The 12,821-nt window shown below is 34.7% G+C and overlaps 1 protein-coding gene across 1 annotated transcript in view; it reads left to right on the top strand.

Annotated features, from left to right (window-relative positions):
• Nucleotides 1-12,821, top strand: part of LOC138705199 (uncharacterized) — a 62,746-nt gene that overhangs the window by 11,433 nt on the left and 38,492 nt on the right. The window contains exon 2 of the mRNA XM_069833942.1: nucleotides 2,199-2,266. Within this exon, the coding sequence (XP_069690043.1) occupies nucleotides 2,199-2,266 (68 nt within the window). The remainder of the gene's footprint in view (nucleotides 1-2,198; nucleotides 2,267-12,821) is intronic.

The raw sequence follows: 12,821 nt of genomic DNA, 5'->3' as shown, positions 1-12,821 counted from the left end.
AAGAATCGTGGATGAGTTCCTTCAAGACGTTGGATTGAATAGGATGACATGGACAGCAAGAAGTTCTGATATAAACTCTATTGAACATGTGTGGGGAATACTTGGGAAGCGAATTAGAAGTCGTCTAACTCCTCATAGCAACTTACAGCAGCTCTGAAATGTTCTAAGTAAAGAATGGAATAGAATCGACCAGACTGACATCCAGAATCTGATCGAAGGGTTGAATCGGCGAATGGTAACAGTCATACAGTCACGGGGAGGCAATACCCGCTATTACCAACATCTGGGTGGCCACAAAATCAGTTGAAAATTTGGAAGAAAATTGATATAATTTGTAAGTTTCTACACCTTTTAATTACATCCATTGTTTGGCGTTGAAAATAATAGCGCAAATGATAATGAATGAGTTTTTTTTTCTAGGAAGCAATGTTTTCTTCATTTCATAAAGGAATTTCTGATTCTCAGCTCATAAAAAATTGAGAAACTTTAGGTGACCCGATTTTTTTGCCGGTGAGTGTAGTTGTTCATTATATGCAGAAAAATGACTTTCAGATTTCACTTGTTTATTGAGTGTTTATGTAATGTGTACAAATAAAAAGAATCCATGCACAATCATTTATTTTTTATATTTCTGTGCTAGGTTATGTTTCTACCCTTAAATTAGAAAATCAATGTATTGATTTACGAATAATTACAGCTCCAGCTATAGTCCATTCATGCTTTCAAGCATGAATATATGAGTGGACCATAGTTGGGCAACTCAGAATACAACTATGTACCAATCCTTATTATTTTTTAATACTTGTAATTAAATAATTTCAAACACATATGTCAATATTTATTTAATATAAACTTACAAGAGTCCGAAGCAAAAATTTCACTTAATCTGGATGAATAGTACTGAATATACAAAGAAAAATGTGACAAATGTGGACCATAGTTAGGGGAAACTACGGTACTCATAACGAGTGCACCTCTGCACATGTGTGGAAACTGTGCCATTGTCATACATCTATGACGCAGTGCATGAGGGTAGGCTACAACAGGGGACCCAAAAGGTGGAACTTAAACTGAGAGGATTAGATCCGATATCGAGGTGGGAATCCGGTGTGGCTTAGTGAATACAATGTCAGCACGTAGAGCTGGAAACCGGGTTCAAATCCCGGTGCCGGAGAGAATTTTTCTCTGTTACACTCTTCCATCATCATATGATGACACAGAATTTCTGCACTGAAATATCATATGCACTTCGGTACATCGTAATATATGATATGCGAAAAATAATCATTTTGTGATTTAAGACCGCGCTTATTTCGTCGGATCCCGGCCACCTAGTCACTCATAACGAGTGCACCTCTGCACATGTATGGACATTGTGCCATTGTCATACATCTATGACGCAGTGCATGAGGGTAGGCTACTATAGTAACCCAAGAGGTGGAACTTAAACTGAGAGGATTCGATCCGACATCGGGATGTGAATGCGGTGTGGCTTAGTCGATAGAGCGTCAGCACGTAGAGCTTGAAACCCGAATTCAAATCTCGGTGCCGGAGAGAATTTTTCTCTGTTCCACTCTTCCATCATCATACAATAACGGTGTCTAACGAAAAATTTATCGGGGTGAAAGTGGGCAAATAAACATATGACTCAGTGACTAGTGAAGAAATAGGGGATAAGAGTGATGAAAGAAGTGAGGAGAGGTTGCAGTGATTGTGAAATGGAGATGGAAGTGAATGATTATGATTAAGTAGTGTTGGTAAAAGATAGTAGGCCTATATGAATTAATGAAATTTTAAACTATAGGAAGTATTTCAATATAAGTAAACAAAAAACGTTGTGAGATGAGCACTAGATAAAAGGGAAGGTTTTCAAGGCGAGAGGTTAGATAGTAAATTGAAGATAGGTATTATAGTAATAGAAGTACTAGAGGTGACATAAGATGACTCCACACGGAGATGAAAGCTTGTATGTGTTATTGTAATAATTAGAAGGTGATGGGGAGCACGAATACAGAGATGTGGTGGCGATCCATTACTAAATAAGAGCTGTAGAAATAAATAAAATATCATATCATAATACCACATCCCCCACTGAAAGAGTCATGGATGTTCCCTCATTGGAAGCTCACACTTCCCATACGAACCTTAATCTCTCTGCGTACTATCACTATGTTTACAAAGTTTTTTTTCTTTTTTAGAAACGGCAAGTGGCCAGGCAACTAAAGAGCCTAAAGCCAGTGAACTGTCAGCAAAATTAACGATTTTGGTAAGTGTGAAGAATAATTTTCGTTATTACATACTGAGAGAAACTTTTAAGTATTGGCAAAAAACAAAATCATTTTGTTTATCTTCGAAGAATTTCCTGATAATATCATGGATGCCAGGACGGTTTTCAAACTACAGCTAAGTTTGTTATAGAGTGATACTTTTCTGAAAAGGCAATGGATCAACTATGCAGTTTAGAAATTTATAAACAACACAATTCACCTCGAAATTAAATTATGTGAAGTGTAAAAGAATATCGAGATTGAATGATGAACATTAAACTGCTGAACTACGGATTCCGTCAGATTTTAAACCTCATTTTGAAGCCTTTCCATTTTCAGAAATTAACATAATTATTGAGAACGATAATATAAATGAAATAAGTCATATTAATACAATGACGCCAATAATAATAATAATAATAATAATAATAATAATAATAATAATAATAATAATAATAATAATAATAATAATAATACTTACTTACTTACTGGCTTTTAAGGAACCTGGAAGTTCATTGCCGCCTTCACATAAGCCCGCCATACTGTAGGTCCCTATCCTGAGCAAGATCAATCCAGTCTCACCATCATAAGCCCACCTCCCTCAAATCCATTTTAATATTATCTTCCCACCTACGTCTCTGCCTTCCCAAAGGTCTTTTTCCCTCCGACCTCCCAATTAACACTCTATATGCATTTCTGGATTCGCCCATACGTGCTACATGTCCTGCTCATCTCAAAAGTCTGGGTTTAATGTTCCTAATTATGTCAGGTGAAGAATACAATGCGTGCAGTTCTGTGTTGTGTAACTTTCTCCATTCTGCTGTAACTTTATCCCTCTTAGCCCCAAATATTTTCCTAAGCATCTTATTCTCAAACACCCTCAACCTATGTTCCTCTCTCAAATTGAGAGTCCAAGTTTCACAACCATAAAGAACAACCAGTAATATAACTGTTTTATAAATTGTAACTTTCAGATTTTTTGACAGCAGACTGGATGATAAAAGCATCTCAATCGAATAATAACAGGCATTTCCCATATTTATTCTGTGTTTAATTTCCTCCCAAGTATCATTTATATTTGTTACTATTGCTCCCAGCTATTTGAATTTTTCCATCTCTTCAAAGGATAAATTTCAAATTTTTATAGTTCCATTTCGTACAATATTCTCGTCACGAGACATAATCATATACTTTGTCTTTTCGTGATTTACTTCCAAGTGGAGTAACGGTCAGTGCGTCTGGCCGCGAAATCAGGTGGCCCGGGTTCGAAACCCGGTCGGGGCAAGTTACCTGGTTGAGGTTTTTTACGGGGTTTTCCCTCAACCCAATACGAGCAAATCCTGGGTAACTTTCGGTGCTGGACCCCGGACTCATTTCACCGGTATTATCACCTACATATCACTCAGACGCTAAATAACCTAGATGTTGATACAGCGTCGTAAAAATAACCCAATAAAATGAAATTTACTTCCAAACCTATCTCTTTACTTGCTTCCAGTAAAATTCACGTGTTTTACATAATCGTTTGCGGATTTTCTTCTAACATATTCACGTCATCCGCATACACAAGCAGTTGATGTAACCCGTTCAATTCCAAACACTCTGGACTTTCCTAATGGCATACTCTAGAGCAAAGTTAAAAAGTAAAGGTGATAGTGCATCTCCTTGCTTTAGCCCACAGTGAATTGGAAACGCATCTGACAGAAACTGACCTACACCGACACTGGTGTACGTTTCACTGAGACACATTTTAATTAATCGAACTAGTTTTTTGGGAATACCAAATTCAATAAGAATATCATATAAAACTTCTCTCTTAACCGAGTCATATGCCTTTTTGAAATCTATGAATAACTGACGCACTGTACCCTTATACTCCCATTTTTTCTCCATTATCTGTCGAATAAAAATATCTGATCAATAGCTGATCTATTACACTGATGATCCCCAATAATTTCATCTACATATGGAGTTAATCTTCTCAAAAGAATATTGGACAAAATTTTGTACGACGTCAACAAAAGTAATAGTCCTCGAAAGTTACTACAGTTAGTCTTGTCCCTCCTCTTAAAGATAGGTACTATTATGGATTCCTTCCACTGTTCTGGTACAATTTCCTTTTCCCAAATAGCAAGTACAAGCTTATAAATTTCTTTAGATAATGCGCTTCCCCCGTTTTGTATTAATTCTGCTGGAATTTGATCGATACCTGGAGACATAATTTTTTATATAATAATAATAATAATAATAATAATAATAATAATAATAATAATAATAATAATAATAATAATAATGATAATAATAATTAATAATCAAGTCCCGGATTCTGATAACAAGTCATCTCTTTTTTCTTGTATTGGAGACACTGCTCGTTTGTTTATAAATTCCATTTGTGACGTCCACATTCTAAAAGTCTATAATTAATAGGACTTTTTTTGCCATTTTTTTATAATTTTCTCAAATTTTGGGCCAATATTTTCGTCATTAACTGGATTTCATAAATTCAATCTGTTTTCTGCATTATATTTTGTCGTATTTAGGCTACATTGATCTACTGGAAGAAACGAACAGAAACATATTATATCACATCGTGTCGAATTTTCGTGTTCTTGCTGCGAACGGAAACGAAACAACAAAAATGGCCTTAGGAAGTGCATAATGTCTACATCAGTGAATGACAAGACGCAGACGTTTACATGTAACCGATCTGCAATGTGATTGGCTGCCGAATTTTTCTCTTGTGACAGACTTCGCAGCAATGAAATTTATAATTCTAATTTATAATTTACAAAAATTAGACTTAATCCTTATTATACGAACGCGATTATGAAACCGTTTTACCTTCAGTTGCAATAAAGTTTCCAGTGAAGAAAGTTCCAGTCACAATATTTTAGTTACCGGTACTGTTAATATAGAAAAGTATGTTATTAAAAAAAAACTTTCCAATATTAACTTTATTATGCCTAAGCTTAAACCTTCCAAAGCATGGCATTTCAGACAACTTGTTTCAGAGTTCGGTGGGGAAATAATCTTTACAGATGGTGAAATTTTATTTTGCAAAGTGAGTGAAATTAAAGTAACGACGGATTAGCGGTTCACTGTGAAGCAGCATATTGTCCGCGATGAACATGTGCGTGCGCACAATTCAGAAAGCGGACAAGAGAGGCGTGCAATTCCAAAACCCTCTGAATCCATTCGAGGAAATTTTTCGGGAAACGAAAAAAACTTTTACTACTTTTGTTTTTACTTTGAATTGACTTATTTTTTTCTGATGAACTTAACTTGAAAGTAGAAAACATCAATTTAATTGTTCATATGATATTATAAACCATATTGTCTAAAATGAATGTTCTGTTTTGTATTTAGTGGGTTTTGTAACTCAGTCTTTACTTCGAGGATATTGGAAAGGAACAACATGTATTTAGCGGATATTGGAAAGGAACATGTCAGGTTTTAAACACGAGATGAAGCTTACGAAAACAAAGATTTCAACTCATTCATTCATACGTGTTCTGCCCGCGGGCAGGTCTTTCACTGCATTCACCAACATTCTCCAATATTTCCTATTTTCTGCCTTCTTCTTAGTCTCCCCATATGATCCACGTATCTTAGTGTCGTCTATCATCTGATATCTTCTTCTGCCCCGAACTTTTCTCCCGTTCACCATTCCTTCCAGTGCATCATCCTTCAGTAGGCAGTTTCTTCTCAGCCAGTGATCCAACCAATTTCATTTTCTCTTTCCGATCAGTTTCAGCATCATTCGTTCTTCAACCACACTTTCCAACACAACTTCATTTCTTATTCTGTCTGTCCACTTCACACGCTCCATTATTCTTCATATCCACATTTCAAATGCTTCTATTTCTTTACACTTCATTTCGTCGTAATGACCGTGTTTGTGACCCATACAACGCAACACTCCACAGAAGGCACTTCAATAGTCTCTTCCTTAGTAAATTTCAACTAACATATTTATTTATTTATTTATAGAAGAGTTACAGGGATATTATTATATTTTTCACTTAAATAAGAATGCGGATTGAAAATAAAGAATAAGGTACTCAAGAAACAATCCATAATCATTCTACAAATTTGGATATGGTAGACTACGTGCTCGAACACATACGAAAGTAATAATTACTGAACTGTTAATAGAACACTGTTTAGTTGACAAAAAATCTTCAAATGTACGCAGAAATCACATATATCACCAGCTATAAAGAATATAGAATTCAGTAAAGAGTGTACTTTGAACAATGCCCTTATAAATTTACATTTGCTACTAGAGCTTCAAGTCGTTACTTTCATTGACCAAAAATATCTTCACATGGTGGTATGCAATAATCACAAATAGCATAATGGAATTCCAGCAATAAAAAAAAATTGAACTCAGTCTAGGGTTTACTTTGAACAATCACCTTAAAAATTGACATTTGCTCCTACAGCTTCAGATCGTCACTTTCATCGACCAAAATATTTCCTTCGTCTTCTTCTGCTTCCTCTGCTTCTCTCCATCTTCATTGATAAAACGGGCATAAAATTCCAGATCGTAGTTCGTTTTCCACAAAGGACCGAAATGTTATGAAAGAAGTTTATCAATATCTTGAATTTTCTCCTTTCTTTACTGTCACCCCCAACTGTTTTCTTTGCAACTACATGTTATGGATTGCTTTTCCTCGTTCCAAAAGAGTTCGGTAAACTCCAAAATCGTTACGATAATGGCATTCTCCTCTCACTAATACACCTGACTTCCCTTTTTTTAAGAAAATGCTCTTAGAAGGGGCTAAGTTGAAAATGTTTTCACCATCTGTGTCACTCCTTTCCTTCAAGCTGTTGACAGGAACATCATATCCTAGCTTCTTCACAGTTCCTTCTTCTACATAAATTCTGATGTATTCAGAAGAATCAGTAATCGTATTTATTTTCCTTATTCTTTTTTCTGGCGAAGAAGTATAATAAGGCATACCAACTGCCAGATCTCACAAACACTACACTACTAGAATATGAAAAAATAAATAATGGTTGTAGAGAACATTGGAAAAGTCGCTAGGTATCCACAGGATATTGGAAAGGTAGAGAATGGATTTATAGGATATTGCAAATGTAACTATTTTTCAGAATAACTTTTTCACTACATCGATGGCTGAGAACCAGACTTTTCTAAGTCCAAATTTTTATAAGAAAGAAATCTGTGTTTCATTGTGTTTCCATTCTTGTCTGCATATATGAATCGAACAAAATTGTAAATATTTCTCTCCATAAGGTAGCTATGAAGCTATTCCAATTTTTTCATGAAGCTTTGAATGTCAGAAGCTTAAAAATAGCTATTCTGGAAAAATAATAGTAAAATGGACTTGGAACAGTCTGGTTCTGGGCCATCGATATATAGAGCTTTTTGGAACATTATTTATATAGGGTCAATAAGTGCATTAATCCTTACTGTGAAGAGTTAAAAAATAATTCTGTTGAACAGTGAATTTAGAGAGTTTTGGAACTTTACGTCGCTCTCAGCTGCTAATTGGACAAAGTGTATCTTCAACTACAACTCCATCTACCGTATTTTATTCACAGATTTGTGCGATGTTCTTGCTTCAGCTAATATTTCTTTATGAAAATTATCGAACAGTAAATTCAAGGACTTTCTGGAGCGGCATATAGATCGTTACATCCCTGACGAACCCACTTTGAGAAAGAACTATGTATTTGTATGCTACGATAACTCTCTGACAAGAATTAGGAACCAAGTTCAAGGAAAGAAGATTTTTGTTTCCATCGACGAGACACCCGACGTCGAGACCCGGTGGGTAGCTAATGCCATCGTAGGAATGGTAGAAGTCGAGGGGCCACGTAAAGTATTTCTCCTCACAGCAGAAATACGAGAGTCCGTCAACCATTTCACTATTTGCAGACTTTTCGACAAGTCCATGTTTCTCCTATGGCCTGATGGTATACGGCACAGCGACGTCCTGCTCTTCGTCACTAATGCTGAGCCATACATGATAAAAGCAGCCAAATCCATCATGTCATTTCATCGCAAGATGATCCATGTAGCATGTTTGGCTCATACATTGCACAGAGTAGCTGACGAAGTGAGGTAACACTTTTCTTAAGTTGACGACCTAGTCTCGAACACAAAAATATTTTTGTAAAGGGCCCATCGTGAAGAGAACTCTTTTAATCCCTAGCTCCGAACGTTCCTCTGCCGCCGGAACCCATGATGACACTTCGGAATATTTGGATTTATTATTGTGGCAATTTTGAAATTGTTAAAACAATAGTTGTCCATGCTCTTAAATCGGAGGACGCGAAGTCTATTCAAAATGCCCAGTGAGGGTAAATTGCGTACATTAAGTCACTTTTTGGGTCTATATCACTAGCTGTAGCGCAACTTCAGAAAAAAGGTATGGCTCTACTATATTCAGTGGCACTTCTAAAGAAAATGGATATGGACAGTGGATTAGGCGACGTTGGTGGCAAGTAAGCTGAAGTGTGTCCTTGAGAAAAACGCAGGTTTCATTACATTATGCAGAATTTCAAAAGTGCTATCGGAAGACGTGTTTGACACCTAAGGTATTAAAAAAGAATTCACTCCCAATGGCTTTCAGATTTTTTGACAGCAGACTGGATAATAAAAGCTTCTCAACCGAATAATAACAGGCATTTCCCATATTTATTCTGTGTTTTATTTCCTCCCGGGTATCATTTACATTTGTTACTGTTACTCCCAGTTATTTGAATTTTTCCATATCTTCAAAGGATAAATTTACAATTTTTATATTTCCATTTCGTACAATATTCTCGTCACGAGACATAATCATATACTTTTTCTTTTCAGGATTTACTTCCAAACCTATCTCTTTACTTGCTTCAAGTAAAATTCACGTGTTTTCCCTAATCGTTTTTGGATTTTCTCCTAACATATTCACGTCATCGGCATAGACAAGCAGTTGATGTAAACCATTCAATTCCAAACCCTCTCTGTTATCCTGGACTTTCCTAATGGCATACTCTAGCGCAAACTTAAAAAGTAAAAGTGATAGTGCATCTCCTTGCTTTAGCCCACAGTGAATTGGAAATGCATCTGACAGAAACTGACCTATACGGACTTTGCTGTACGTTTCACTGAGACACATTTTAATTAATCGAACTAGTTTCTTGAAAATACCAAATTCAATAAGAATATCATATAAAACTTCTCTCTTAACCAAATCATATGCCTTTTTGAAATCTATGAATAACTGATGTACTGTACCCTTATACTTCCATTTTTTCTCCATTATCTGTCGAATACAAAATATCTGATCAATAGTTGATCTATTACGCTTAAAACCACACAGATGATCCCCAATAATTTCATCTGTATATGGAGTTAATCTTCACAAAAGAATATTGGACAAAATTTTGTACGACGTCAACAAAAGTGATATTCCTCGAAAGTTACTACAGTTAGTCTTGTCCCCCTTCTTAAAGATAGGTACGATTATGGACTCCTTCCATTGTTCTGGTACAATTTCCTTTTCCCAAATAGCAAGTACAAGCTTATAAATTTCGTTAGATAATTCGCTTCTACCCTCTTATATTAATTCTGCTGGATTTTTGTTCGATACCTGGAGACTTATAATATTTCAGATTTTCTATCGCAATTTCGACTTCAGAAAGTGTGGGTTCGGGTATAAATGGCTCAACAGTTTGTATTTCAATTTCGTCCCGATCATTTTTTTTTTGGCCTATGTATATTTAGTACTTGCCCAAAATAGTTTTTCCATCTATTCAGGATTGAATGAGAGTCTGCAAGCAAGTCACCATTCTCATTCTTGATCATGTTTACCCTTGCCTGATATCCGTTCTTGAATTCCTTTATGCCCTTATATAAATCTCGAATGTTTTTATTTTTACTATTTTTTCTACCTCATTCAGTTTTCCCTTCAATTAATCTCTCTTTTTATTCCTAAGTGTATGATTTGCTTCCCGTCTTTTATTGAAATAATTGTGTCTATTCGCCTCAACTGGATCCTGTAAGAATTTCAATTTTGCTTGTTTCCTTCTTTCTACTACCATGCAACAATCTTCATCAAACCACGGTTTCTTTTTTCTTAGTTTTATAATAACCTATGCTCTGTTCAGCTGCAATTTTCATATTATCTCGGATATTTTCCCACACGCTATTAATATCTAACTCTTCCTCAACTTCGTCGGAAATTGCTAATACAGAAAACCTATTTGAAATTTCAACCTGATACTGTTGCTTAGTTTCTTCGTCCTTTAATTTCGGAATATTGAATCTTCTAATATTAACTTGTTGCTCTACTCACTTGGCTACTGATAGTCTTTCTCTTAATTCTACAATTACCAAATAATGGTCAGAATTACAGTCTGCCTCCCTGAAGGTTCGAATATCTACTATACTAGTATGTCTCCTTTTATCTATCAAGATGTGATCTATCTGGTTATGTGTCAATCCATCTGGAGAAGTGAAAGTATATTTATGTATATCCTTATGGAGCAATGTTGTACTTTTGACAATTAATTTTTTTGATGTGGTAAAGTTGACTAACCTAACTCCATTATCGTTACTAGTTACGTGTAAGCTCTCTTTTCCAATAGTTGGTTTAAAAATATCCTCCCGTCCTACTTCAGCATTGAAATCTCCCAATAAATTCTTCATGTGATATCTAGGTAACTGATCAAAAGTGTGTTCCAATTCCTCATAGAAGCTATCCTTTATATAGTCATCTTTTTCTTCTGTAACGGCGTGAGCATTTATAACTACGATATCGCACCATCTACCCTTAAGTACTAAACGCGATAGCCTATCACTGATAAATCGACCTTTTTTACTGCTGATTTTATTCTTTTATGGATAAAAAATCCTGTTCCTAATTTGTGATGATCGTTTACTTCCTCATAATACAAGTAATCTCCTATTTGTGTTATGCCGTTCCTATCTAACCTAACCTCCTGTACGCCCACAAAGTCTATTCTATATCTAGCTAGTTCTTTTGGTACTAATGTTACCCCTCCTGTTCTATATAGACCTGTAACATTCCATGTACCAAATCTCAAAACCTTATACCACTATTAAATGGCTTAAAATTAAGGTAATGAAAATTTGCACTATAGTAAGAAGACACATTTTTTTTAAATTAAGTGCATATAAAATTATAAAAATTTCAATTGTATTTTGAATTGAAGTACATGTGTCGCCGAAAAATTTGCCGAGAATTCTTCAAAGCTAGCAACGAAATAATAAAGATACATAATGCATGCTACTGTATATTCCAGTTTAAAAATACGTTTTACTCTTCTTATATTTTCAAGTTTTTTGTATTAAAAACCTTATAGCTTGTTTATTTAAGTGTCCGTATAGATATGTTATCTCTGACTGAGGTTCTGGCTGATATGTACAGTTGTCAAAAAAAAAAAAAAAAAGTGGCCGCACTCGTAAACAGCGAATATTTTCTAAGTCCACTTCGGGTCACGACGATGTTACACGATGCATGTGCTTGTAGAAGCAGTTCTGAAAATATCGATTTATTCCATATATGCATCTCATAGATCAACGGTATAGTGCTTGCTTAATGATGCGAAGGTTGTGGGTTTGGGCCTTCTTCATGTTTTCATTTTATTTTTTAATCGTTCTTTAGCGATATAAATAATATTCAAATTATCATTTGTATTCCGTTATCGTTCTTTATCGATACCAAGTTATTTCTATTTTGTTATCGTTCTTTTAACGATATAAATAATATTCAAGTTATAATGTTTTGTATTCTGTTATCGTTCTTTAGAGATATAAATAGTATTCAAGTGAACATTTGTATTCTGTTATCATTCTTTAAAGATATGAATAATGTTCACTTTTTTATATTCTGTTATCGTTCTTTAGCGATATATATAATATTGAAGTTATCATTTATATTCTGTTTTCATTTTTAGCGTTATAAATAATATTCAAATTATTTATATTGTTATTGCTCTTTCGCGATATAAATAATCTGTATTTTATATAAGTAATTATTATAATACAAATAATTATTTTTCTTTGTAAAATAGGTTATGTTATTTAAATAATTAAATATATATTATATAATAACCAAACCGATAATTAACATTTATATTCTGTTGTCGTTCTTTAGTGATACTGCATAAGTAATATTCAAGTTATTTATATTGTTATCGTTCTTCAGCGACATAAACAATATTCAAGTTGTAATTTATATTCAGTTATCGTTCTTTAGCGATATAAATATCATAAATTTAATATTAGGTTTGAAACAATATAGTTGCACAATATTGGTGTTAGTTTTTCTTTTTATATTATTACATTATACTGTCTTGAACCACAATAAAATGAAAGGAGTGACGAGGAATTGAACCTGAGACGTTGACATCTAAATTCCGACGTTCTTCTGCAGAGCTACGAGGTCACAAGTATGGAAACATTTGCGGCAAAATTGGACCAATCCCCCTCCAAGATTTTCTGATGATTTGTAGAAACTAGTCCAGGATGCGGGGGAGGGGGAAAGGCTAATTGGGATTTCTCGGTCTCTGATC

This window comes from Periplaneta americana, chromosome 8, assembly GCF_040183065.1.
Source record: "Periplaneta americana isolate PAMFEO1 chromosome 8, P.americana_PAMFEO1_priV1, whole genome shotgun sequence".
Lineage (NCBI taxonomy): Eukaryota > Metazoa > Arthropoda > Insecta > Blattodea > Blattidae > Periplaneta > Periplaneta americana.
This window is presented reverse-complemented; position numbering and strand designations above follow the sequence as displayed.